General features: G+C 43.8%; 3 protein-coding genes and 1 non-coding gene across 5 annotated transcripts; 2 read left to right on the forward strand and 2 right to left on the reverse strand.

The window, feature by feature from the left end:
* Positions 1-13: 13 nt before the first annotated feature.
* zgc:110224 (uncharacterized protein LOC550335 homolog) lies at positions 14-4,960 on the forward strand. 2 transcript variants are annotated; one of them, XM_036524981.1, is made up of 9 exons: positions 14-504; positions 847-985; positions 1,121-1,276; positions 1,992-2,161; positions 2,293-2,378; positions 2,760-2,968; positions 3,549-3,630; positions 3,980-4,119; positions 4,559-4,960. In XM_036524981.1, the coding sequence occupies exons 1-9, from the start codon at positions 460-462 to the stop codon at positions 4,801-4,803; spliced, it is 1,272 nt and encodes a 423-aa protein (XP_036380874.1). In that variant the 5' UTR covers positions 14-459; the 3' UTR covers positions 4,804-4,960. The 2 variants fall into 2 exon arrangements, with proteins under 2 accessions (XP_036380874.1, XP_036380875.1); XM_036524982.1 differs by having other exon boundaries at positions 2,760-2,869.
* A 765-nt stretch (positions 4,961-5,725) lies between these two features.
* Positions 5,726-12,572, forward strand: LOC118774490 (short transient receptor potential channel 2-like). Its single transcript, XM_036523834.1, has 14 exons — positions 5,726-5,740; positions 6,315-7,016; positions 7,433-7,633; positions 8,016-8,180; positions 8,438-8,612; positions 8,960-9,160; positions 9,618-9,780; positions 9,987-10,079; positions 10,370-10,562; positions 10,702-10,829; positions 11,032-11,104; positions 11,370-11,502; positions 11,938-12,320; positions 12,402-12,572. The coding sequence occupies exons 1-14, from the start codon at positions 5,726-5,728 to the stop codon at positions 12,570-12,572; spliced, it is 2,796 nt and encodes a 931-aa protein (XP_036379727.1).
* A 3,090-nt stretch (positions 12,573-15,662) lies between these two features.
* Positions 15,663-23,981, reverse strand: rrm1 (ribonucleotide reductase M1 polypeptide). Its single transcript, XM_036523972.1, has 19 exons — positions 23,814-23,981; positions 22,525-22,613; positions 22,238-22,415; positions 21,725-21,825; positions 21,561-21,620; positions 21,336-21,375; positions 20,761-20,923; positions 20,281-20,422; positions 19,982-20,065; positions 19,555-19,716; positions 19,196-19,275; positions 18,538-18,739; positions 18,213-18,362; positions 17,891-18,112; positions 17,629-17,705; positions 17,142-17,277; positions 16,936-17,031; positions 16,405-16,593; positions 15,663-16,036 (listed from the first exon to the last, which is right to left on the reverse strand). The coding sequence occupies exons 1-19, from the start codon at positions 23,830-23,832 to the stop codon at positions 15,842-15,844; spliced, it is 2,385 nt and encodes a 794-aa protein (XP_036379865.1). The 5' UTR covers positions 23,833-23,981; the 3' UTR covers positions 15,663-15,841.
* Positions 19,797-19,877, reverse strand: LOC118775815. Its single transcript, XR_005004879.1, has one exon. It is a non-coding gene; the product is annotated as a small nucleolar RNA SNORD83 (small nucleolar RNA).
* Positions 23,982-25,240: the final 1,259 nt, after the last annotated feature.

Genomic DNA, 25,240 nt, shown 5'->3' on the forward strand with positions numbered 1-25,240 from the left:
GATTCCAGTGTTTTCCAGCATGGGTATAATAGATAGTGATAATGATGCATTCAAATAATAGTGGTTCTCGTCCATATTTTACAGGTACTTCTATACTAAAATTTAATAGCCTACTGTAAGTGTTTGGTATCAAAACTACGTTTCCCACAATTCTTTCTTTCAAAACGCAGGGTAAAGGGAAGTGGCTGAAGACTGGTGTGGCGGGAGATAGAAACATCAGGGATGTGTGAATATGGAAATGTATTCAACGTTAGTTATCATAATTTCCTAGCTTGATCACACAGTACAGACACCATGTAATTGTAACGTTACCGACATATGGGATTGAAGGTAGTGTTATTTACGTAGATGCAACTAAACTTAGTTGGTGTTGGTTGGTAACAGTTCTACAAATTTCACTGATTAGCTAGTCAGCTAACCGGCTATTTGTACTCCTAAAGACATTCTGGATCTACACTTATGGCTCCCGTGAAAATTAAACACGTCGTTTCTTTCACTTCTCAGGTATGTCCATGCACTTAGCTAGCTAGCTCGTTAGTCATTTAGCTAACTAAGTAGCTACATATATTTTTTTTTTTACTGGATAAATAACCACGTAATAGTTATAGGGATTTATTTAATTTAGTTCTTTGGTTCATTGGCTGGCTAAACGTACGTTTCAGTGACCAGTCTAACCCTAGTGCGGTATCGTGGTAGACAGCTTGTTAGGTACCCAGGTGCAAATTATTTAGTTTATTGTATTGCATTTACTAAGCTGTCAGTGAACCTTATGCAGTGTATGCATGCATTCTAGTTTGTAATGCTAGCTAGTTAATACTTTTGGTGTTGCTGCATACGACTCTTAAGGACCCAAAGCATTGTGTGGAGAACCTTTGCGCTGTCGAGTGCACGAAACCTTGGTTATGCAGTCCGCAAGATCGGAGTGGCGTTCTGAAGGCTGAGCTGCAAATGGAACGCGCCACACAGATCGGATACATCGATGTAGGTGAGTGGATTCGTCAAGGAATTTTTCAGAGCCTATTTATCCGTAGAGATTGAGTATTTAATACGTGTAATTATAATATATAATAATATTACATTACTATACATAAAATATAATATTTTTTTCTGGGTTGTCCAGGCAACTGTGGATCCGCCTTTATTCAGGTAGATGTAGGACGCTCCTCTTGGTCTGTGGACCAGCCCTACGTCACACTGTTGCCAACAGCAACGCTGATGAGTCCTGCGGAGTCCAGAGAGGGAAGGGGTCAAACAGGTGTCCGAATGTTCAAGAGATGTAAGCATCCATAAACTCAATAGCTGTGTATATTTCTGTCTAGTCATTTGTCAGTTGTGACCTTATTAAATATTGTAACGTTGAGGAACAGCATTTAATTGATCTCATGAAATGATATACATACGATGAAGGTGCAAAAAACTTCTAATATCTAGGGCTGCCATTGTACTCTTAATCAAGGTAGTTAAGAGTAACTACTCAGTAAAAATCATTTTTTGTAAATGGATAAAAGATGAAAATGTGCGCTATGTACAGTGCTTTGGGTAAAGTTGTTTGCTGTATACATTATTAATGTTATTGGGATTATTAATTTGATATCATATACAATTATTTTCACATCATCAGTCTGATTAGTTTGAATGTTTTGTGTTTCCAGAGATAATCAAGACAATCTAATGGAATAACCAAGCCCTTTTTCCCCAAAGCACTATAGTAAACTCCAGTTCTATGTAAATGTAGAATCAGTACAAAGAAGGAGATCTGCACTTTATGAGATCTGAGATCTGACTCATACTTTATGAGAGGGAACTAACAACATAATAAAACAGATTCTCCTGTAACATCACTTAAAAATAATAAAACTAATGTTATTTGAAAAAAGTCTACATGCATTCAAATACATTTAACACATTTAATGGCAGCAGTCAGTACATTTGAGACGTGTTGATGTGTAATCCTTTTTCATTAGGGTGTTTGTGCGATATTTCTCCTCTAGCGGACTTCCTGTCCACACGCGCTGATGAGCTCTGGGACCGTGTTCGAGTCACATGCAGTCAGCCCTTCAACAGGCGCGCTCAGTTCGGCCTCTCTTTCCTGCGCATCCGAAGTCCCACGGAGGATGGCGAGGGAGGGGGCGAGCTGCAAGGAGAGGGGTCTGACAGCCAGGTGCGTACGCAGTAGTAATAGCCAGTCCTTCATCATCCAATCACCAATGTTATAAATTAGCAGCATAGATTGCTGTGGGTCACAAATGTTCTGGATTGACATATGATTTCATGTCCTTCCTTTCTCGACAGTTATTGCCAGAGCAACAAACGTCGAAGGTGAGGGAGTGGCTGTCCAGCCCGGCTGTCCAGAAGACCTTCTTTGGAAGAGGAGCAAGGTGAGGAGGTCACAGCAAAGCATCCATCCATCTGAGAACCATCCATCTGCTGTGTCGCCACCCAGTGTAGTAGCTGAGGTGACAGCAGGAGGACCCTCAACTAATCACTGAATCTGTCCTTGTACATATGCATGCTTGAATCATGTAAATTTAACTTCCTTTTCCTTTTTCTAAATATGAGAGTACTCACAGCAAATGTCACAGATGTGTCTTGAAATAGTTTTTTTTCATATTTTTGAAAGACTTAAAGGTTCCTCACTCTTCAAGTTTGTGAACTCGTTCCTCCATTTTTTGTGACATGCGGTATCTTGGATGACTTTCCACTTTAAGTCCTTGTTTTTCCACCGAGAGAGATTCATTTGCAGTTCGCCTTATTGTCAGGGAGGATTCCCCAGAGGTCACCCAGAAAGGTGGGGCGTTCAAGGGCTGTCGGGGCAGTGGGGCAGGTCTGAGCAGAACAGCTCTCATGGTCATCACAGCTGCCCAGTCCGGTAGGTGCTCCCTTCCTGCACTTTCCAGCTGCACTTCCTCCAGTCCCCAGCAACACACCAAGGCCACACATCCTACCAGAGAGCGGGGCAGCTGCACTGGTAAGCTTGACCAAGACCTGACAGCACTGGGAAGCTGTGTAGTCTTGCAGGTGGGGTACTGAGATTACAGCAAGGCTACTGTTTTAGCAGTTTAGCAATACTTTCTCTAAAAATATTGCTGTGTCATTGAGATATAGCATGGGAATAATCATGGAAATTAGCAAGACTATAAGTCACTCTGGGTAATTGAAATTTACCACAGGTGTTCCTATATTCACAGCTACATGAATGAGGAATTTTCACTACAGTGATATTGTAAAATAAGGGAGAATTTGTTTTAAATGGGTAATTGATATTGTGACTGGTGACATGAATAGCCATAACACTTTAAAATAATGGGAGGATAATTTTTGTTTTATATGAATTATTGATACATCCAGCTATTTTTAAGACCACAGACTCATAAATTGAGGAGTCCCTAATTTAGTGTTTACTGCCTTGAGAAGCTATATTATTCCATTGTTTAATGCAGGTTTTTTATTGGGTTAGTATCAAGGATTTTTAAAAAATACATTGGAATAAATTAAATTAAAATTGTCCTAAAACGTGAAATACTACTTTTCGTTGTTTTTTTTTTCAGGTGGCAAGGCTGACATTACTATGGAACCTGGCAAGAAAAAGACAAGCAGACAGATGAAAAGAAAGCCAGATTCAAAAATTAGGTACTGTATTCTGACATGAATAGTGATCCAACATAGTTTGCATTCAAGCCTTTCCTCTCTCCCCCCAGCAATACTGATCTCTGATTAGAGTGAGTGAGGTTCTGTATGTATCTCTTAGCCACACCCTCAGTCCTGAGTCAGCCCAGAGGTGTACGGTTGCCGATGTCACTCAGGGTGCTCACATGCTGGGCCCTTTTGAGTCATGCTGCTGTTGCTGGTGGGAGTAATGAACAAAAAAAGCAGTTGTGGGAAGAAACCTGGTTTTACACATAGGGGAGTGTGTGGATGCATTCCTGTTGTCTGGCTCCGCTGGAGAGGGGTGTCAACTTGATGCCATGTGTTCCTTTAGGCCACAGGCTCACAGCGCCACCTCCTGGAAGAGGGTCAAACCTTCAGCTTGTGAGCAGTCTCCCATTATTAGCCCCCCATGCTCGTCCACAGACTACAGTGCATCAGGGGACCCTGAAACCTGCTGCCCCTTATGTGGAGGTGAGAAGTGTGTGTGTGTGTGTGTGTGTGTGTGTATCGGAGGCTGATACTGTCCCAGGGTGTCTTTGGAGGAAGTGTTTTATTCAGTATAGAGTATTAGAGCTAGAAGATTTATTTAGGAAATTTAAAATCTATAAAACATATTTTCAAGGCTGTTTAACATTTGGGAGGGTGACATGCTCAGGGTAGTTATCCTGTCAGTACTAACACTGTTCAGACTGATAATGCTGTTGAGTAATGGTCAGAACATTGGACCTTGCACCTTGGACCCGGCTGTCATGTCAAGTCATATTGTACCATTTACCTTGTTTGCTTAAAAAATTTCAGAGGTGCAAGATAAAGTAGATGGTGGCATTTCCCAGGGAAAATAAATACCATCGTCCTGTCATGACCATTTCTGTTTTTAATGGTATGGTCATCTCTTTTTGTACCGCTACAGGGAACTTCAGCTCTGACTACTTGCCCCTGCATGCCTCTTCCTGCGAGGGGAACGAGTCAGACACATCATTGGGCGTGGTGGAGCTGAGCTTCACCCCGCCCCCTGCCCCTGACCTTGCCTCCAGTGCAGAGGAGGAGCTGGTCCCCTGCCCGCTGTGTTCCTTCAGGTACCCTGTCTCCCGGATCCAGCAGCATGCCAGCAGCTGTGGGGATGTGGAGGAACCCGAATGGATGTGGGCGAGTTGACTCTCCCTCTGGATGGGGCTCATCGCCTCGCCTCACTTTTGCGGCTCATTCTGATGCAGCTATTAATGTTGGGGACGTCGCCCCCACCACCTGGGGGACAGTAATTACAGGACTCACTGATGCCTCCTCCCTGAGACTCACATTGGACTCAGTTATTTAGCCCACACATCCAGTGTAACCTGGGAGACCAGGATACAGAAATGATCATGTTCTGCATACTGTGTACTGAGTGCTTGTTCCTCTGACTCCTGTTTGATTGATATTAGAGTACAGTGCAGCTTGCCTCATGCTGTGGAAATATTTTTAAGGACAACTGACATTTATATCTCTTTGACTGTATATTGTGTGCAAAATCTGTATTGGAGATGATAATTTTGTTCCTCATTTGCTTTTTCCAATGAAAAAATGTATTTATAAAACACAGTTGTAACTCTTGCAGTTGTCAGTTCTGGATTTAATTTATTTTGCAAACACTGAAAGGATATGTAAAGCGAAAAATCAAGGTAAGTAATCGTGACATTAGGAATGCCACACCTCTAAAGATTCTAAAGGGATGAAATGCAGTGAAACGGTTGCATCTTAATTGGTCTGTCCCTGTGGGGGAAGGTGTCTCTTAGTTGCTGTTCATGGGTAATAATTCTACAATCAGGCGGAAAGCCCCAGAGCAGTGGCAGATAGGAACAACACAACTGTGGCACCGAGACGGCACTTGAGATCTCCATCCTCTTCAGTTGACTCGCCTTTGCAGAGGTTTCAACACAGGAAAATTTCCATCCGCTCTTTGATGCCTGTATCGCTCCATGCAAGTCAAGGGCGGTTCCTGAAAGATCCAGAAACGGATTTCCGATGAGAATATGAGATTATCCTTAAATTTGTGGTGGGTGTTTTGAATCCTGCAATTCTTTCTGCTTACGCCATGAACATGGAAAACCTTACGGTAAGGGCGAGTCGCTGTAAATGCTTGCCAGTTTGAAAGTGGTTTATGCGTTAGAAGTATGAGTTCAGCAATATGACTATCCTAATGTTCTGAGAGAAATTGTTTTCTGAAATGACATCATTTTTGGCAATTGATTATGAGCAGTGAAGTAGTAACCTCTTATTTGTAACTCCTAGAATAAGCTCTGTTTTCTGAAATGTGTCTACAAAAAGTGAACAAAAGTCGCAGTTGAACAATGAGAAACAAAAAATATCTTAGAAATGGGTAGATGTAAATCCCATAATGATCATTCCTTGTGATGACCTGATTTTGCTGCAAGTTTTCAAGGAGATGAAAGGAAGGGAGGCAAGAGAGGGATGTGCACTTCAGCCACTGCGATACACATCTTAGATTTTCCCGTTTGAATTGTGACAAAATATCTATTTGTAATGTGTTTACAGCTCTGTTCACAACTGTAATGTGAGCTTTACCATAATATGGCAGTGAAATGAATGAGAGAGCTTCTTAAAATGAAAGCTTTTTAACTGCCGTGCTCTGAGGAAGAGAATGAAAAGGATGAGTCTCTCCCCTGCAGCCGGAACAATGGCGAGAGATCGTCAACAAGAAAATGCGTTTCCCCCCGGAGTTGATCACCGCCATCCGGGAGGGGAACGTGGTGCTGGTGTGCGGCCTGCTGAAGAGCGGGGACGGGATTATCCGGCAGCTGGACGACTCGGAGGACCGGCTGTGGAGAGAGGCCCTGAACCTGGCCATCCGGCTGGGCAACGAGGACACCATGGACGCCCTGCTGCAGGGGGTCAAGTTCGACTTCCGGCAGATCCACGAGGCGCTGCTGGTGGCCGTGGACACCAACCAGCCCCGTGTGGTCAAGCGGCTGCTGGACCGCCTTGACCAGGAGAAAGGCGTGGGCAACAACAAGGTGGACGTGCGCTCCTTCTCGCTGGCTATCTTCGACCACTCCATCGACGACTCGCAGTTCGCCCCCGGCGTGACCCCGCTCACCTTGGCCTGCCAGAAGGACCTGTACGAGATCGTCACCATGCTGACCAAGAAGGGCCACGTCATCCCGCGGCCCCACAGGATCTCCTGCACCTGCCTGGAGTGCCGCAACGGGCGCCAGTACGACCTGCTCAAGTTCTCGCTGTCCCGCATCAACACCTACAGGGGCATCGCCAGCCGCGCCTACCTGTCCGTCACTGCTGAGGACGCCATGCTGTCTGCCTTCCGGCTCAGCCGTGAGCTCCGGAAACTCTCCAAGAAGGAGCCAGAGTTCAAGGTCAGAGGCAGAGGAAGTCCACTGACCCCATTGACCATCAAAAAGCACATAAACTCAAAGTGTAACGGAGCACTAGCTGTTTCTTATAGTACCCAACTAGGCCAGTGATTCATTGTAAAGAGGGCTGTAGTCTCACACAATTTTTAGTTTTATTCAAATCATCCGTTATGGTAAACTACGGCTGATTAATGTTGATAAATTAAGTAATTAAGGGGTAGAGAAAGTTAGGAGCCACTGCAGCCCTGTCCACCTCTGGTGCTGCAGTGCGTGTCTGAAACATATGATCATCTTACCCAAAAATTACACTTTTATCACACTGTGGCTCCAGCCGTGTTCACACGCTCTCTTCTCCGCAGTAGTTTGTGTAGTAGCTCCTGTCTCATGGTGTCTGTAACTCCTGCCACACGTGCCTACAGCCGCAGTACCTGGGCCTAGAGGAGCTGTGCCAGGAGTTTGCTGTGGAGCTGCTGGGGATGTGCCGGAACCAGAGCGAGGTCACCACCATCCTGAACAACTGTGGCGAGGACAGCGAGGACGAGCTGGACGGGCAGACCTTCGAGGAGGGCATTCCCAACCTGGCCCGCCTTCGCCTCGCCGTCAACTACAACCAGAAACAGGTAAGGCACAGACACGCAGCCAAGTGTGTGACAACCAGAAGGTCACAGGGTATAAAAGTAAGTTATTTTTGGGAAATGTACTTGAGGTAAACATCTGACTTTATAATCCTAAGTTTTACTTGAATGTTAACCTATGACTGTATGTAAGCCTTATCTACAAATTCAAAAGGAAGATTGACTGCTAGGTGGCCTGATGTTTTTTGTTTTATGTGCATGCATATCGTCATGCTCAGTCCTCAACCCTAAACAAGGGTGAATGCCTAGCAAATACTAAACCAATATTGAGAAGGCTGCTTCACAACATCCTGAAATTTGTCACTCTAGAGTGAATGTGGCAGTGATAATTTTAGTCACTCTCTCCTAACACCCCCTCCCTCCACAGTTTGTGGCCCACCCCATCTGTCAGCAGGTACTGTCCTCCATCTGGTGTGGGAATCTTTCTGGCTGGAGGGGTAGCAGGACAGCCTGGAAACTGCTTGTGTCAATTGGGATCTTCCTCACCATGCCCTTCCTCTGCCTCATCTACTGGATCGCGCCCAAGTCCAAGGTTCGAGCGCACCAAGACCTTAGGAGGCTTTTGACATTGGACAGTGGATAGAGTGCCATTCTCTGAGCTAGAGAGGGGTTGGTACAACCCTCCAAATGGGAAATTCTTGTTGTTAGTATGGAAGTGCGTTAGGCGTTTTGCTTTGGTATCCCCAATATAATTGAATCACAGATTTGTACGATCTTGAAACTATAAACATGTAATTGTCTAATGTAATATGTTATATCAGGTGGCTTTCATCTTATTCCCGTCTGTAGCTTGGGAAGATACTAAAGATCCCTGTGATCAAGTTCCTGCTCCACTCTGCCTCCTATTTGTGGTTCCTCATCACCCTTTTGGGAGAGTCCATCACCATGGAGATGTACCGCGATGAGTTTGCCTCGAGGCACCAGAACATCCTGCATACCTCCTTCCATATGGTCTGGGTGGTGGGTGAGTCCATGACACACGACCACCAGTTTCACAGACTTCTACATCCTAGCACTTGCTCTTTGTTAAGGCACTACATCAAAACAACGTGAAATTGTGAAAAACAGCATGCTTGTGGCAGACATACCTCCATCTGAAATCATGAGCCTTGACAGGTGCAGATACAGCTGATATGCTGCTGATTTTCTATGGCTCCTATAAGATGAATGTTTTAAACAGTGTTATAAAGACTGCATAGATATTTTGGAGAAACATAAGAAGTGAACTTTGAGCATTGAGGCATAGGTGAGAAACTCCACATTGTACTTGAACTTGTGGTTTGTTGCATTCCCCTACTCCCTTCTCTCCAGGTTTCTTCTGGTTCGAGTGTAAGGAGGTGTGGATCGAGGGACTGCGCAGTTACTTCCTGGACTGGTGGAACTGCCTGGACATGATGGTGCTCAGCATGTACCTGGCCTCCTTTGCGCTGCGCGTTCTGATCATGCTCAAGGGCTACTTCCTGTGCCAGGCTCCTGATTTGGCAGAGGAGTGTGCCTACTTCACAGAGACCGGTGAGGGGCGGTCTCCTCAGTGGGGTCGCCTGATTTCTGACCTCGCCTCTTAACACCAAGTCACGGTTCAGCCTTACTGATCAGACTCCATTTTGTGCCTAGCTGCTCTGTGGATCACTACCTCTGTGGAGTGTTGGGTTGATTTAGATTTGTTACTACACTCCCATTTAAGGTTTTATCCCATCACTAGTGGAGTGACACACAATGAAATATGATGCTTTAGCATCTCTACTACTGGTATAAAAATATGCTAATGTTCCCGCCCTTGATAAAATCATTCTATAGGACTACTGAAAATTCTAGAGTAAACTGTCCTAACTCTGAAGTGATGAGGTTTTCTGAGGTTCACTTTAGATCATTAACACATTAACATCTGTGCCTAATTCTAGGTCTGTATTGTTTGCCTGGCCAGTAAGTAGCATGTAATCATGGGTCTGTGCTTTGCTGCCCCCTTCAGATCGTCAGGACTGGCGGCAAGAGGACCCCCAGTTGATCGCGGAGGTGTTGTTTGCAGTGACCAGCATGTTGAGCTTCACCCGCCTGGCCTCTATCCTGCCTGCCCAGGAGTCCCTCGGGACCCTGCAGATCTCTATCGGAAAGATGATTGATGACATGATGAGGTAGAACATGGAGATAGAGGGCTGGAGAGTCCCAGTCCCAGAAAATCAAACTCTTTCTCTTCCTCCTTTGTTGTCATGAGTACTCATGAATTCTGACATCCATCTGGCTATAGAGAACACCCATAGCCAGATCTCTTTAGCAGAGACAGGAAGTAGTGGTAAGTGCTGCATCTTCTTGAAACGAAGGGTCTTTGGGTCTCTTCTAGGTTTATGTTCATCTTGATGATCATTGGAACAGCTTTCCTGTGTGGAATCAACAACATATACGTGCCCTATGTCATCTCACCGCAACTGGGACGGTATGGCAGTTACTCTTCAGTGCCTTTTATGGAGCCTGCAATGGCTCTTTCTCAATGAAGGCACTGAATCCAACTCTTGAGGATGAACACAGCAGAATGTAGGAATTAAAACAGAGGACTGATTATGAAGAATTCAGATTAAATTACATCATTTTAACAATATGCACCTACTTCTTGTACAGTTGTTTCAAATTGTCAATTGTATGCTTGGCATACAGCTCTGTGAGGGCTAGAGGTTGACCTACCTTTGAACAGTTTTTTCTCCGCCCGCTCATCCTTTCTACCTCAAGGTTCAACGAGACATTCCGCTTCCTCTTCTGGACGATGTTCGGTGTGGCCAATCAGGATTATGTGGACATGCCAGATTTTGTGGTGGCTGAGTTTGTGGGTCGGATACTCTACGGGATCTACACCCTGGTCATCGTCATCGTCCTGCTCAATATGCTCATCGCCATGATCACCAACTCCTTCCAGAAGATTGAGGTGAGATCAAAAGCTGTACAGTCTGGTGCAACCAAGTGTGACCAGCAGGTCAGACGCAGTGATGTCATCAGAAAGGAGACACTTTCACCTCTCATGACCATCCTGCCACTGAGCTTCAGTCTCTGTGTCCCCTCTCCAGGATGATGCTGACGTGGAGTGGAAGTTTGCACGGTCAAAGCTCTACCTAAGCTACTTCAGGGAGGGCCTCACCATGCCTGTCCCTTTCAACATCATCCCCTCGCCGAAAGCTTTCTTCTACCTCATACGGTAGGTCGCCACCTTGCCTCATGCTCTCCTCCCTAGCATGCTGTGTTCCAAACCAGTGTTAGTCTGGATGCCAGCTTTTCCAGCTTTTGTAAGGTTGTGTACCAGGTCACATTGTAATGACCATTGAGGTTAATGCTGGGGTTTCAGAGTGTCCACATGAATGCTCGTGACACTAACCCCGTTGTTTTACTTGTTATCCAAGGGGCATTTTCCGCAGGATCTGCTGCTGCTGCAGCTGCGATTCAACACCAGATTACCCTCCCATACCCTCCATCGTAAGTAACATCACCTCATTTCAAACCCAACATCACATGAGTTTAGCATTGACAGCCCGCAAGCTATAATGCAGAAAAGCACACGTTCTGAATATATTCATATATGGCAGTCACACACTATAATCATGTTCATATGCTTTATAAGTTAGACTAAAGTTGCATGTCTATGAAGTACGTCCAGCAATATATTAAACAGTGTATTTTCGGATGTATATTTACATGCTTGGTATGGGTGGATTTACGGGTGCTCTCTCTTTTCCTGCAGTCCAATGGAACACTGAATGATAGTGGGGGGCCGGGGGAAGAGCGTGTGCCATACCGGCAGCAGGTCATCAGGGCTCTGGTGCAGCGCTATATCGAATCGGCACGCCGGGAGTTTGAAGAGACCAAACGCAAAGGTACGGGTAGAATGGGTGACTTTTTTTTTAGCATGACAAAACACAAAAACAAATTATGGTGCAGTAAGACAAGAGAAGGACAGCAATCAGGCATAATGGTTAAATATCTGGGTATGTTACCAGATGGTTGCAGGTTTGATTCCTAGATGGGCAGTGAGCGTTGTCCTCTTGAGCAAGGAGTCATAAATCATAAATTGCATCAGTAAACATTCAATAATATGAATAATCTGTGTGGATAATGTGTGCAATGTAAATAATCTTGTATAAGGACAAGGAAAGAATGTTCCATAACTATGAATATCATACATTTTGAATATATGTCCAGTTGATGCTTGAAATGAACCGAGAATCAGACTTTAGTCCTTTCATAACTGAATGGATGTCAGAATAGCAGAGCCTTGTGTCACCATGGCTCCGGTTTTGTATTTTCCCTAGACGTGGGCAATCGGATCACGGAGCTGAGCAAAGTGGTGGGCCGGCTGCACTCGGAGCTTAAGCAGATGCACCAGAACCTAAGAGACCCAACGTCCCGCGGCCACCCTGACACAGAGGGCTCCTCCATCCTGGGGAAGTACATCATGGGGGCCAAGAACAACTTCCGGGGTTTCGACAGTAGGCCAGCAGCAGAGATCAGCCATGCACCTCTGCAGGTGACAGTTCATCACCCCTCAGAGGAGGGGAAAGCAGAGGAGGGTCTGCAAGAGAAGGTGATGGAAGAAGGGAGCGTGGAGCCGGAAATTAAGATGGAGGAGGGGAGGGTGGAGGCAGGGAGGGAGATGGACGTGAGCAAGGTGGAGAAGGAGACGGTCGAGGAGGAGGTTAAAGTGGAGGAGGGGAGGGAGGAGGAGAGGCTGGCAGAGGAAGGAAAGTTGGAGGAGAGGAAGGGTGATGGCAGGAAGATGGAGAAGTGGAAGCTGGAGAGGGGCAGGTCAGAGGAGAAGGTTCCGGATAATGAGGCCTCATCTCCAACCGACAGCAAGAGTTCTCAGGACACAGGTTTTGGGTCCCAAGAAGGGGAGGAATCAATCATGGGACCAACAGAGCGGCATAAAAACAAAAATAAAAAATAGTTAAGGGGTGTATCTGTGGCTGTACTCTTTTAGTTTTCACCATAGTGTCAAATCTTAAAATGTATTTAAAGTCTTGAGTAATACAGTTATCTAGTGCATAATCAGATATTTAAATTAAAGGATATCAACAGTAGATAAGCACTATGTGGAACCAGGAATTGGGAACCAATTTATTAATAAAGGGACGAGTCTACTGTGAGGAATGTAGTTGCTAAAAATGATGTTTTCTTGTTGCATTTATCCAATCTGATGCTGACCTAAGGCTATTTTAACCTTGATGTGGCGCTACTGAGATCACTGTATTAAACACCTTCCGTTATTCAAGGCTCTTAGTCTTTTTTGTTTGGCTTAGAAAATAACATCTGATGAGTTCATGGTTTCACTGAGTCTGAAAATTTAAGGGAATTACTGTCTCTGCTGCAGTGCGTCAACTGGTAGTGTAAATTAGCCTTACCCTAGCATTAAGTAAACTGATCTGTCCTTTTGGACATGTTGAAAAGGGCAGAGGAAACTCCAATACTTGAAAAATAGATATTTTGTATAAAACTGTGTGTGTGTATGCGCGCATGATAAAAACACCTAGAATGATGGAGACACAGACGAGGCAGCTTCATCCTGCTATCTTCTGTTTCACACACAACCCATTACCTTGTGACAGTTATGTTTTCCTATTCAATTAGAAGAGTTACTCTGTGCCTGCAGGTCCCACTGCGTCTGTGTACAGGTTACAGCTTGCAGGACGCCTGTTGTTTGTGCCGGGCCACTGGCACTCCCCCGGGGTCGCCACGGCGATTCATTAATACATTACCTGGAGCATCCCAACCCCCTACCTCCTCACTTTGCTTACATCACACCCGAGTTCTCCATGGGAGAGGAAAATGGCCCCGCCCAGGAACAAGGCAATGTCACAGCTCTAAGCCATCACCTGCCTATGACTATCACTTTGCACTGAAATATTTGCAGTCTATTCACTGCACTTACGGATGGCAGTGTGGTCTAGTGAGAACTGGACTTGACATGCTTATGAAATGAGTTTATATAGGATCCATTTTGTGCACAATGGACAAGAATAATTGGTAAGCTGTGTCATATGAAACTGAGATCCCTTTCGGTATGACATCAGGGAAATTACAAAGAATGCATTTACCAAGGATAATCTGTTCTACAACAGTACTGGCTCCATGAGGAGACGCAGTTCAGCAAAAATGTTTGAGTGATAAAATGGATGCTTTGTGAAATGTTTTGTCTCTTGCTCTGAATGCTTAACCATAGCTGACCTAACCACACTGATATCGTTAATGTAAATGTACATTTACAATGTCTGAGATTACTTCTGTATATATATTCACTCAGACCAGTGACAATGTGCACTCTCTTTTAAGGGCTTTAATGAAATCCTGTTTTAAAGCTTGTTGCTCCAGGAAATTACCCCTGACCTCAAGGCAAAATAAAGTCAGCCTGCAACCTGCAGCCGAACAGGAAATGAGAAAAAAAGAATCTTAAATTATTCATGAATAGTTTTAATGACAAACAGTCTCAGTGTGGAAGACACACCTTAGTAATACCAAGCTACACTCCACACCTGACACTTGCCAGGGGGGCCGTGATGTTCACACGAAAAGCGCCATGACAACAGGGTCAGTCAGCAAGTGAAAGGGGAATGAGACTTCATAAAAAGGTGTTATAGGGGCAGATTTCAGAGCTTAGTGGGTACAATAAAGATTCGTTTCATTAAAAGGTGAGGTAAGGATTATTAATAGTCCCCTCACATTCTCAGACTGAGAGATGAATTGTATGCTATGAAACCAAACATAAGTGAAGGTGTGAATGCAACACCAAGTAGCATATGGCTCAGCCGTACCTCGTGTTTGGGCGTCTCAAGTTTTTTTACTCAGCAATTAAGGGGCACCCATTTTTCACCAACAGAAATTATTTTCATTTTAAGAGCAAAAATTTACTTCAGAAAGCGTTGTAGTTTAAATACAGCAGGTCGTCCCACAGCGTTTGGAGAGCATCAAGACAGTCCCCTATCTGTCATTACACTCGGAGCAGTCACCCTTCTACGACCTCCAATGTGGATAACTCGTCTTTTTATGATCTTGTCCCTATTCGATTTTAAGACATCCTGAAAACATTCTGGGTGCAGTCCCAGATAGATGGTCACTACTCATGAACATTTTACATGACAAAATACCCCATAATTGCAGTTACAGAAGTCATTTTGGATGAAAACCCAGTTTTGCCTTATTCCACTTCAAGGCCTAGAGAGTGAATAGTAACTATGGGATCCCTGGTAGGTAGACCAAAAGGCAAAAACACAGCTTTATTACAAACTGAATTTATTTCCCAAAATGGATAAGATACAAACTAAATTGTTATTAATATACATTTTATGTTGTCTCCAGATGTTCTTTGCATTTCATTTTAACACATGACCTGGGCTGCGATGTGACTCCAATTGGATGGCGATCCAACACAGAAAATACTGTGAAATTAGAAAATTTCAGCAGATTTACATATTAACATAGTATAGCTTACACAACATTTAAAAATTGTTTTACAGCAAAGCGACTGGATCAACACGAACGAGGAGTTATGTACAAAAATGCAGACAAACCATTCAATTGTTGACTTCAGTGTCCCCTAGTGCTATAAATATGGCGGTGTTCAGTTAACAAGCATGCATATTTACAATCCCAAGCAGGTTATATCATTTGCTCATACACACACTCCAGAAGGGGACCGGCTCTCCTCCTTCAGATGTGATGAATTAGCATAAACCTACAGCACATCTTCAGAAAGGGCACACACAGGAGTTTTGTGGAAAAAAAAAAAAATCCATATTGGCATTGTAAAGATGTTCAAAATACAAGGTGTACCATGTCACTCGGGTATATTTTTAAGTTGGGTGTACCAAGTAGTTGGCTGCACTCCAGATTAGGGATTACTCCCCATACCCTTCTACCTGGTCACAGACCAGCATCTAGGGTAAAGTTAAAAAGCAACCAATTACCCTTACAATATGAAATCATTTGGTTAAATGCTTCAGAAAACAGATCTATGGACCATTAAATCTGCTATAATGCGAGTGTTCAACCACTGCAAAAAAAAAAAAAAAAGAGCATATACTAAGTGAATGCAGACCACCCCCCAGTGTCAAACAGCATTTCACACATCCACATGGCAAAACTGTTCTGAATAGGACTTCAGGAAAGGTCCAGATAGCGGGAGGAGGAGACGAGAGGAAGAGGAGGAGGTAGTGAACAGATTTAAGATCCGCACATCATGCACTCGTCCCGGTTCTCCAGGGAGCACACCATGGCGGCCTTGTTGCGTTCCTTCTGGGCATCTGCAGCCACCTCCTTGGTCTGCTGGGTCTCCTTCAGCTTCTCTTTGTTCAAGGTGAACTGGATGGGATTGGCTGCAGGCTTCGTCCTCAGGTAATACATACCTGTCTTCAGGCCCTACAGAAGAGGGAAGAGACAAAAAAGCCCTTCAATGCTTCCATTCCTCCTTGTTCATCCTCGCCAGCAAAGAATGCAGTTAAAGGCTCAAATGTACTTTATTCTCAACTTTCAGTTAAGTGTCAGCTGTGAATTAAACCACACTAGTTTTTACATTACAACACATTTACATTTAAGCACTATGTTCTGTCTGTCCGATTACACAGTTTATTTTCATTTAATTCACCAGTATCCTACGTAACCTGTTAGTATCTCATGTAAACTTCCTAAAAATGCATCAAAACAAAAAAAGTTCCCCGATTCAAGTAATGTGCTTTGGGATGGGCGAGGTTAGGAACCCTACAGAGGGGAGGGGTTGGGTAAATTACCTGCTTCCAGCCATAAAAGTGCATGCTGGTGAGCTTTCCGTAGTTGGGTTCAGCAACGTGGATGTTGAGGGACTGACTCTGGTCGATGAAGGCCCCTCTGTCTGCAGCCATCTTGATGACCGTCTTCTGGGATACTTCCCACACAGTCTTATACAACTCCTTCAGGTCATCTGGGATCTCAGCAATGCCCTGCATATAGAAGGGTGGAAAAACATATCAAAACCTGAAATTACAGACACCTCTGTCAGTACACCATGGGTGGCTTCAGTATTTTGAAAAGGAAAAAATACACCCTATGAGTTTCATTTTCAGACCTCATTAAAAGGTATTTATTTGTTAAATCAGAGATGTCTGCTGAGAGGTACCGGCTATAATGCAACAACTTAATTTCATTTACAATTCCTGTAAAGCAAGTATTCAACAGCTAAACACCTATGGTGTATTGTAGGTTTAAAGGTAACAGAGTGGCTAAGTCATTTACACCCATTTAACAGTAGTAAATGCTTCTCCTGAATGGCGCTTAGTACTGACCTGTATAGATCCGTTCTGAGCAATGAGCTGGTTCTTCATCTCCTCGTTCCACAGTCCCCGCTCTGTCAGGTCCTTCAGCAGGTGAGGGTTCACAATCTGACAGCAAGGATCAGAGGTACCGTTAAAACCATTTGAATGGCCAATGCACCCTTCACACAACACACAGTCAGCATCAACAACATGACCCCATTCTTCACATAACCCACCTGGAACTCGCCGGACAGCACCCTGCGCGTGTAGATGTTACTGGTGTAAGGCTCGATGGACTCGTTGTTGCCCAGGATCTGGGCGGTGGAGGCAGTGGGCATGGGGGCCAGCAGCAGACTGTTCCGCACCCCGTGCCTGGAGAAAGAGGGAGGGCCACGTTCTTTTACAACACTGAAAAAGGTTTTCTCAGTGATTGTATTACTTCCAACCAAGTATCAGAATTTAAGAAAGCCAAATATCAGTAATGCTATTCCAGTCTGAAATAACAGGCCTGAGGTGCCTGCTATCTCAAAAACTGCTATTCATTACCATTTTGTAGTAATTGCTGTATGTGCTATAAGGATGCTTACTACTGTAGTGGTGTGGTGACTTTTGTATATGCTAACTTCATTTATAATCAACTCACTTCCATGGGGTAATATGGTCCCCGATAACACCAGGACATAAAGGATGATGGTGATTAGGGTCTCTCTAATGTCCACTTACTTGGCAATCTTCTCCTTCAGTGCCTTCCAGTCCCACAGATCTGTCGGGGTTTTCTCCCACATGTCATACTGAAGAATCTGCAACAAGCAGAAAACACTGCTCAAGCTTTCTTCTAGAACATACCCGTAGCCATTCAGACCAAAGTGGTTATAGAACACCTTGTTTCCACACTAACCGTCACGCCTAATAGCTAACAAGCTAACCCCACTGCCCTGGGTATACAATGGCAATGAAACGCAAGGCTAGGTGCAGAGCAACCCACCCCCTTGCTGACGGGCGAGCCGGCGTAGGTCTCGTAGGGCCCGAATTCGGCGGCCATCTCACAGCTGGACTCCAGGGCGGCGTAGTAGATGGTCTCGAAGATCTGGGCGTTGAGCAGCTGAGCCTCAGTGCTCTCGAAGGGGAAGCGCATCAGGATGAAGGCATCTGCCAGCCCCTGCACCCCAATACCAATGGGCCTGTGCCGTTTGTTGGAGTTCTCCGCCTGTGGGGAGGGGAGGGGCGAGCGAGAGGGAACGGTTAGCCCGTTACAGCGGAGGGCCTGGGAGAACCAACAACCCTGGCAACACACCACCGTTACGCACCTCAGGCACCGGGTAGTAGTTGATGTCGATGATCTTGTTGAGGTTCTTCACAATGACCTTGGTGACGTAGGCCAGCTTCTTGAAGTCGTAGGTGCGCTCTGGCGTCACATACATGTTGAGGGCAATGGATGCCAGGTTGCACACAGCCACCTGTTCACAAAATAACACTTAAAATTAGTGAAAAGAGATCATTGTTGCTGATGAGTAGAGGGGAGTGGAGAGGCTAGTTTAGATTGTCAATATGTATCTGGGACGCATGTGGTGGTTTAAAATGCCAATGTATTTGGCACACACATGGCGGTTTTGAAGGTCACAGCCTGCTCACCTCATCCTTGCTGGTGTATTCTACAATTTCCGTGCACAGGTTGCTGCACTTGATGGTGCCCAGGTTCTGCTGGTTGCTCTTTCTGTTGCAGGCATCCTTGTAGAGCATGTATGGAGTGCCCGTCTCGGTCTGTGATTCAATGATAGCGTACCACAGCTGCTGGGCCTTTACCACTCGCTTAGCCCGGCCCTCGTTCTCGTACCTGGGCAAGACACACAGACACATTAAAGGACAGACTCGCAGAGGATTTCTCACAATCAAATGTGAGAATAAAGCACAAAGCCATTTCATGTCTTCATGTGAAAATGTCTCATAACTTGCCCAATTCATACACATGGGAAATTTAAACTGAAATGCATATTACAGAATTTTTAAAAAGCTGACTTTACAGAAGAGCCGACTGACTGACATATGGTTTATGGCATGCTTTTTTGCCGCATTAAGAGTTTATTTCCTGTCATTACGAACTTATCGTACAATTGTAGGAAAACAATTCTGCCCTCAAGACATAACTGCAAACATGAAGTCAAAACAAGTGCACTTTCAAGGACAAACTGGAAAAACATTTAACGAGTTTTATTTATTTAATTTAACTTAACGAGTTTTCAACACACAGCTATTCATGAAACCAGTACAGTCTGCAGAATGACTCCTTCACCTGGTGTAGAGCTTCTCAAACTCCTCCCCCCAGCACTCATCAAGGCCTGGGCAGTCACTGGGGCACATCAGAGACCAGTCCTGGGCAGAGAGAGAGTAAAGAGCAGGCAATGAAGATGACATGCAGGTCAACTTAAGTTTCAAACCTCTTGAAATATGCTAAAAGATAATGTATTACATTTGTCTTGCAAGGACCAATCCTATCAACCTTTTTCTTTTATCCATTTGGTATATACAGTATCCATGTAAGCCACATGAACAAATATAAGGATGTAGCCTGTAACTGAAACCTATGTAAGTCGCTTTGGATAAAAGCGTCTGCTAAATGAATAAATGTAAATGTAAATGTAGTCCAGTCACCTGGTTGCTCTCCACCCTCTTCATGAAGAGATCAGGGATCCAAAGGGCATAGAACAGGTCCCTGGCCCTCTGTTCCTCCTTCCCTGTGTTCTTCTTTAGCTCCAGGAAGTCAAAGATGTCAAAGTGCCAGGGCTCCAGGTACATGGCGAACGCCCCGGGCCTCTGTGGACAGTACAGGAAACAGACACCATAAACGACTGAATCAAATCAAACTGACAGTGAAATTTCCTCTCTCCTTCTGAAGCCATCACACATGGGTGATAGATATATAGTCTTCTTTGCACACGTGCCAATGCAAAGTATATTTCAAATCACCATGTGGCTACAGAAACTCATTTTAAAAGACTGAGATGATGCGCACCCCCTTCTGGGGCAAGTCTAGGACGTCTCCACACGTGATCCCTTCCTCAACGCCACAGTGACTCACCTTGTTCCCGCCCTGGTCCACATAACGTGCCGTGTTGTTGTACACCCTCAGCATAGGCACCAGGCCGTTCGAGTTGCCATTTGTCTGCAACATACGCAATATTGTTCATAAGGAAAGTGATTAAAAAAAAAAAAAAAAACTCAACCGATGGACTCAACTAATAAGCTGAACTAAAAAGTCAAATACATACAGGCATGGCAAAACCAATTAGCTCAGAGGTTCTATGAGTAAAGAAACACTATGCTTTTATGTACACTACACTGGAGATGTTTACTGAGAGGGACGGCTCCACCACTCACCCCTGCAATGTAGCTGCCCGTAGCCCTGATGCAGCTCACAGCCACGCCGATGCCCCCAGCCGATTTGGAAATAAGGGCGCACTGCTTCAGCGTGTCGTAGATTCCCTCAATGCTGTCATCCTTCATGGCCAGCAGGAAACAGCTGAAACAAACACACACGACAGTAACATAAGTTCTGCATTCAACTCAACGTGGACAAGTGTACCACAGTGTATCACGATATCAATAACATCGACTGGAACGGAAAGGAACAAAATACAGTAACCAGTGTGAAATAAAGCTATGATGCTAGGAACAAGCTCTAATTCTCTACCTCTACTAAAGCACTAATATTGTTTAGCTTACAATGTTTTGCATTAACGGGCTCCTCCCATATAAAACACAGTGCAGCCTGCCCTCTCCTGGCCAACCACACGTATTAATTTCTGCTGTATTAACATTTGTGCAATATTAACATTGGCAGGGATCTGGATTCTGTACCTGGACAGCTGTGGCCGGTTGGTGCCCGCATTGAAGAGGGTGGGGGAGGCATGGGTAAACCACTTCTCAGACAGCAGGTTGTAAGTCTCAATGGCCGCGTCAATGTCCGTCTTGTGGATCCCGACGGCCACCCTCATGAGCATGTGCTGAGGACGCTCAGCCACTAAAGACGCACGGGAGAAGTTAAGGCACAATGACAATACTCCCTGCATCAGCAGCACTAAACAAAATTAACAGCCAGAAATTTTAACATTGATCATGGGAATGAGCTAGAGTTCAGAATCTTTTCGGTATTATACCCCTTTGAAAAAATGAATGTATAAAGGGACAACCTCGAATTTTGTATGTCGCCCTGGTGAACTTTACCATTGGTACTCACCACTGAACCTCCAGTTATAAATATAAAGCAGCCCCGTAATTATGAAATGCTTCACACCCCAAAGAACATATTTATGGCTCAAATGTCATGGCTTTAAAGTACACTTACATTTTATTGCACGTGACAAGTAAAAATCTTAACTGAAACCTTAAAAATTAACTTTTGTTGCAATGCGCACATTCACATACAAACCTACCTTTTCCATCAATCTTCAGGAGGTAGGAACGCTCCAGTGTCTAGGAAAAGGAACAGACATTTATTTTCAAAAGTCCATACATGTGCTTACATACAGATTACAATTACCATTTCATTTCTACAACACATGAAGTTAAGGTCCAGAAATGACAAAAACATTACTGTGCACTGTCATCTACTGAACATATCGCCTTGAAGATGCTCTTGTAAAGGAAAGCAAACTCACCTTGAATCCAAAGAAGTTGTAGGAGAAGTCTCGGTCGAAGATAATCGCAGAGTTCAGACGCTGAAAGGGGGTAATCAGTAGACAAATTATTGTAGGCATAAAAAGAAAATAGAAAGTTATTTCCGAGAACATCAGAGGAAAAGAAATCCTTAGTTGATACTTACATCCTTGTTGGCTAGGACAATGTCGAGTGTCTCTTTGGAAACCATGGGGGAGTGGCGTCCGTTCATACAGTTCACATAGTTGTAGAGATCCTCCATCACATCTGGGGGAAGGGATTGAGAAAAATCGTGTTACACAAATGAGGTAAAGCATGGGCCGCCACTTATTGTAACAAAGTCTGTCTATCCCTAGCCCTAAATGCCAACAATGTAATATGCCTGACAGATGCACCTTTGATCTCTCTACTTTTTCAAGAACCTAATGAAGCTGTTATCCTGAGTATTCCAATATTGTAAAATTAACTGGGGAAAAGCCTTTCCTGCAATTTTCATCAATTAATCTACAATATACTTTAAATCCGACAAAAGTGTAGATAATCTGACAGCCTTAAATTGGGAGTGGTCCTGTTTCTCTTTTATTGATACATGATTTTAATACGCTTAGCATTAAAGATGTTCAAAAACTGTGTTTTTAACTGTAAAGGCACTGGTGGGCATGCAGGAATTGACACTCACCGCTGAAGACCTTCTTGGTTTCCTTGTGCAGGTTAGAGACAGCAATGCGGGCAGCCAGGATGGCATAGTCAGGGTGCTTAGTAGTGAGAGTGGCAGCAATCTCTGCGGCCAGGGTGTCCAACTCCACTGTTGTCACACCACTGTATAGACCCTGGATGACCTTCATGGTTATCTGGGTCTAGGAGAGAACAGGATTACAGAATTTAAGTCAGATGAGAGAGACTGCTGAACATGTACATATATGTTTAAACTGGTGTTTCTTTGAGAGGGGGTGGTGGGCAACTTACAGGATCCACAAAGTCTGCATTGAGTCCATAGCAGAGCTTCTGGATTCGGGAGGTGATTTTGTCAAACATGACACGTTCCTGGCGTCCATCTATATATACAAATGAAACAATCCAGTTACTTTAAACCAGAGACAGCAGTAAGAGCTCTGTTCAACTAAGTCAACACTTTCTTTATCCGCCTGTTCAGGTGGCACATTTTAATCTTCAGGCGTCAACTTGTAAACTTTAACGCGTTTGCTACCGTAACTTTGCCACTTTGTGCAGAGCATAAAAGTGACGCATGGCTTTCAAACAAAGTGACACGGCTAGCTCATCATACCAGTCATTCAGCAGTGTGCAACGACCTCATGTGAAGCCTCTTAAATTTTACTTCAACTCCAAAGCAAAACGCCGAAAAACGGTGTTTAATTTAATACAAAAATAACTTGCTGGTCCGGGTGGTGGGTTACACAAAGACTCTTTCAAATCGCTACGGCTAACGAGCTTGCTTAAAAAAAAAAAAAAAAAAAAAAACTGACAAACGTAAATACACAACTACTTAAATGAAAGAAATTTGTATATATTAGTTTTAGTGATACAATGTTAAATATCTACCAAGATATCCGGGTAGTCAAATCGTGCTTTACTTGTGAACTGGACTGCCTAGGCCAATTTGCTGTTTGGCGCCAAGACTGACAACAAAAGAATAACGTTAGCTAAGGAGCGTAACGTTAACGTATCTCTCTAGCTGATTTACAAAGCAACACATTTTTTCCTGTTTAAGCAGTTCGCAGACTAGGTGTGATTCCTTAATTTCATTTATCCATCTAGCCAACACTATTAACAAAATAAGCAAACCACTGATAACTATTCCTCTGTAAACTTAGCAAGTCTGCTAACTAGCCAGCTAAATCGTGCTCTTTCTGGAGATAGCTAGCTAGACTATCATAGTTCAAATATGGAGAATTAGCCAGCTAAGCACGAACTAGTTAGTTTATTTTTAAATGCCATGTTTAACTTAGCTAGTTAGCAAGCAAGAGCCAGGGATCGGTTAGTTAACTAACATGTAGAGCTGTCTTAATTTTGATAACGCTGTTGCGCTAACTAGCTAATACACAGCAAGTTATGAGGCTTGAAGTCATACCAGCACAATTACTTATTCACTTTAATTAGTCTTATTATTCTTACTTTGTTGGCTAATAAACAAGCGAATTAGTTGGCTCGTTAACTTACTATGATTACACAAATACAACGAACAAGTAGCTGCCTAAGCAGTATTTCAGTCTGCAACCGAACATGAAATCCCTTACCTCGCTTGATCACGTGCATGGTTGCTGTAATATCTTGATTGAAAGTGCAAATGAAATACTAATAATAAATAATTATGAAACTATTGTGCAATAATACTAGCTATACTTTACGCTCGGTGACACCTGCACCCCAAAATTTCGACAAGTTAAGCGCGAATAAGCCTGACACCCGCCACAAACTCAACTTGTATCAGGGAAGTAGCCAATCCGTGGAGACTCAGCCTAGTGCTGCGTAACAGTTCAACCAATCGCAAATCGCAGACTCGTTTACTTCCGAGTCCTTCCCAGCTGTCAGTTCGTACACAACAGTGCACGGAAATGTTCTGGCGGGACATTTGGAAAAAAATATGTTGATAAGGACTGTTGTTATTTTCAAGCTGTGTTTTTGACAAATATGTTAAAACAATGATACGTTATTATAAAACAGTTGCATTAATGCAATGTATCGTTCATTTACTGAAATATGTTTCGCAATGTGGTTTGGTAACGTTAGCTTGCTTGCTAGACTAAATGAAGAGTTCAGTTGGAGTCGGTTGGAAGTATTAATGGGTATTTTCGGATATTTCGCATGAATAGATTAGATATCTAAATTATCATCTAGATAGCTAGATTAGATAACTAAATTGCCCTCTAATCGGGGATTACATCATATATTTGCTGTTTTGGACAAATGTAAAAGTTTTTAAATGCCGAATTTTACGGGTAACATAACGAGAAATTTACGAGAAAATGATCAAATCAACAAAAATGTTGGACCGTGTGGTAATTTTTAAAATGTAACAACGACCAGCATGACAATTGCTCAGGAAAAAACTCTGCTAAAACAAACCATTGTTTTAACAAATATACGGCCTTTTGAACTCTGATCAGGTTACTATTTTCCTATCCTAATAATGCGTTATCCTGCATTGTCCCTTTCAAATAGACAAAAATGACCAGCTATTCTTCCGCTTCCGCTTCAAGTATCTGGTCAATTTTTTTTCTCCACTTGAATTTCCTGCAGTTAACCGCGACCTTTCTGGTGCATATAACCGGTTATACCAGATGAGGTGAATACATAGAGGGTGTGGTTTGATTGACTCAAAAGACGAAAGCAGTAGCTCAGCACTGTGGTGTGTGTGTGTGTGAGGAAGAGAGATTCATGCACACATAGTAAGTGCTATGACTCATTTTGCAGTATGGCTTCTTCCTCTCCTTCAGATCTTGTGATGGTGTGACATAGGTTTTTGTCAGTGGAATGGCTGTAGGAACTCCACCCCAGCCCAACCCACAGGCAGCGCTCCTCCCCAGGGATATCATTCACCATCATTTTCTTCTCTCAGTGCTTGTATAATTATCCAGCTTCCATGCCTGCAAAATTCACTCTTGTCCATGGGATCGCAGTAGTAATAACAAACCAGAGGTGGACACTCAAACATGCTCAACTG

Source organism: Megalops cyprinoides, chromosome 3, assembly GCF_013368585.1.
Source record: "Megalops cyprinoides isolate fMegCyp1 chromosome 3, fMegCyp1.pri, whole genome shotgun sequence".
Classification (NCBI taxonomy): Eukaryota; Metazoa; Chordata; class Actinopteri; order Elopiformes; family Megalopidae; genus Megalops; species Megalops cyprinoides.

Coding starts and splice junctions, on each gene's coding strand:
- zgc:110224 (XM_036524981.1), top strand. CDS start 460: ATGGCTCCCGTGAAAATTAAACACGTCGTTTCTTTCACTTCTCAG. Junction 2,162..2,292: donor GAGAGGGGTCTGACAGCCAG/GTGCGTACGCAG, acceptor CTTTCTCGACAG/TTATTGCCAGAGCAACAAAC. Junction 3,631..3,979: donor AAGCCAGATTCAAAAATTAG/GTACTGTATTCT, acceptor GTGTTCCTTTAG/GCCACAGGCTCACAGCGCCA.
- LOC118774490 (XM_036523834.1), top strand. Junction 7,017..7,432: donor AGAAGGAGCCAGAGTTCAAG/GTCAGAGGCAGA, acceptor ACGTGCCTACAG/CCGCAGTACCTGGGCCTAGA. Junction 10,830..11,031: donor GCTTTCTTCTACCTCATACG/GTAGGTCGCCAC, acceptor TTGTTATCCAAG/GGGCATTTTCCGCAGGATCT.
- rrm1 (XM_036523972.1), bottom strand. Junction 18,363..18,537: donor AATACACCAGCAAGGATGAG/GTGAGCAGGCTG, acceptor TTTTGTGAACAG/GTGGCTGTGTGCAACCTGGC. Junction 16,594..16,935: donor CTCAGAACGGATCTATACAG/GTCAGTACTAAG, acceptor TTCTATATGCAG/GGCATTGCTGAGATCCCAGA.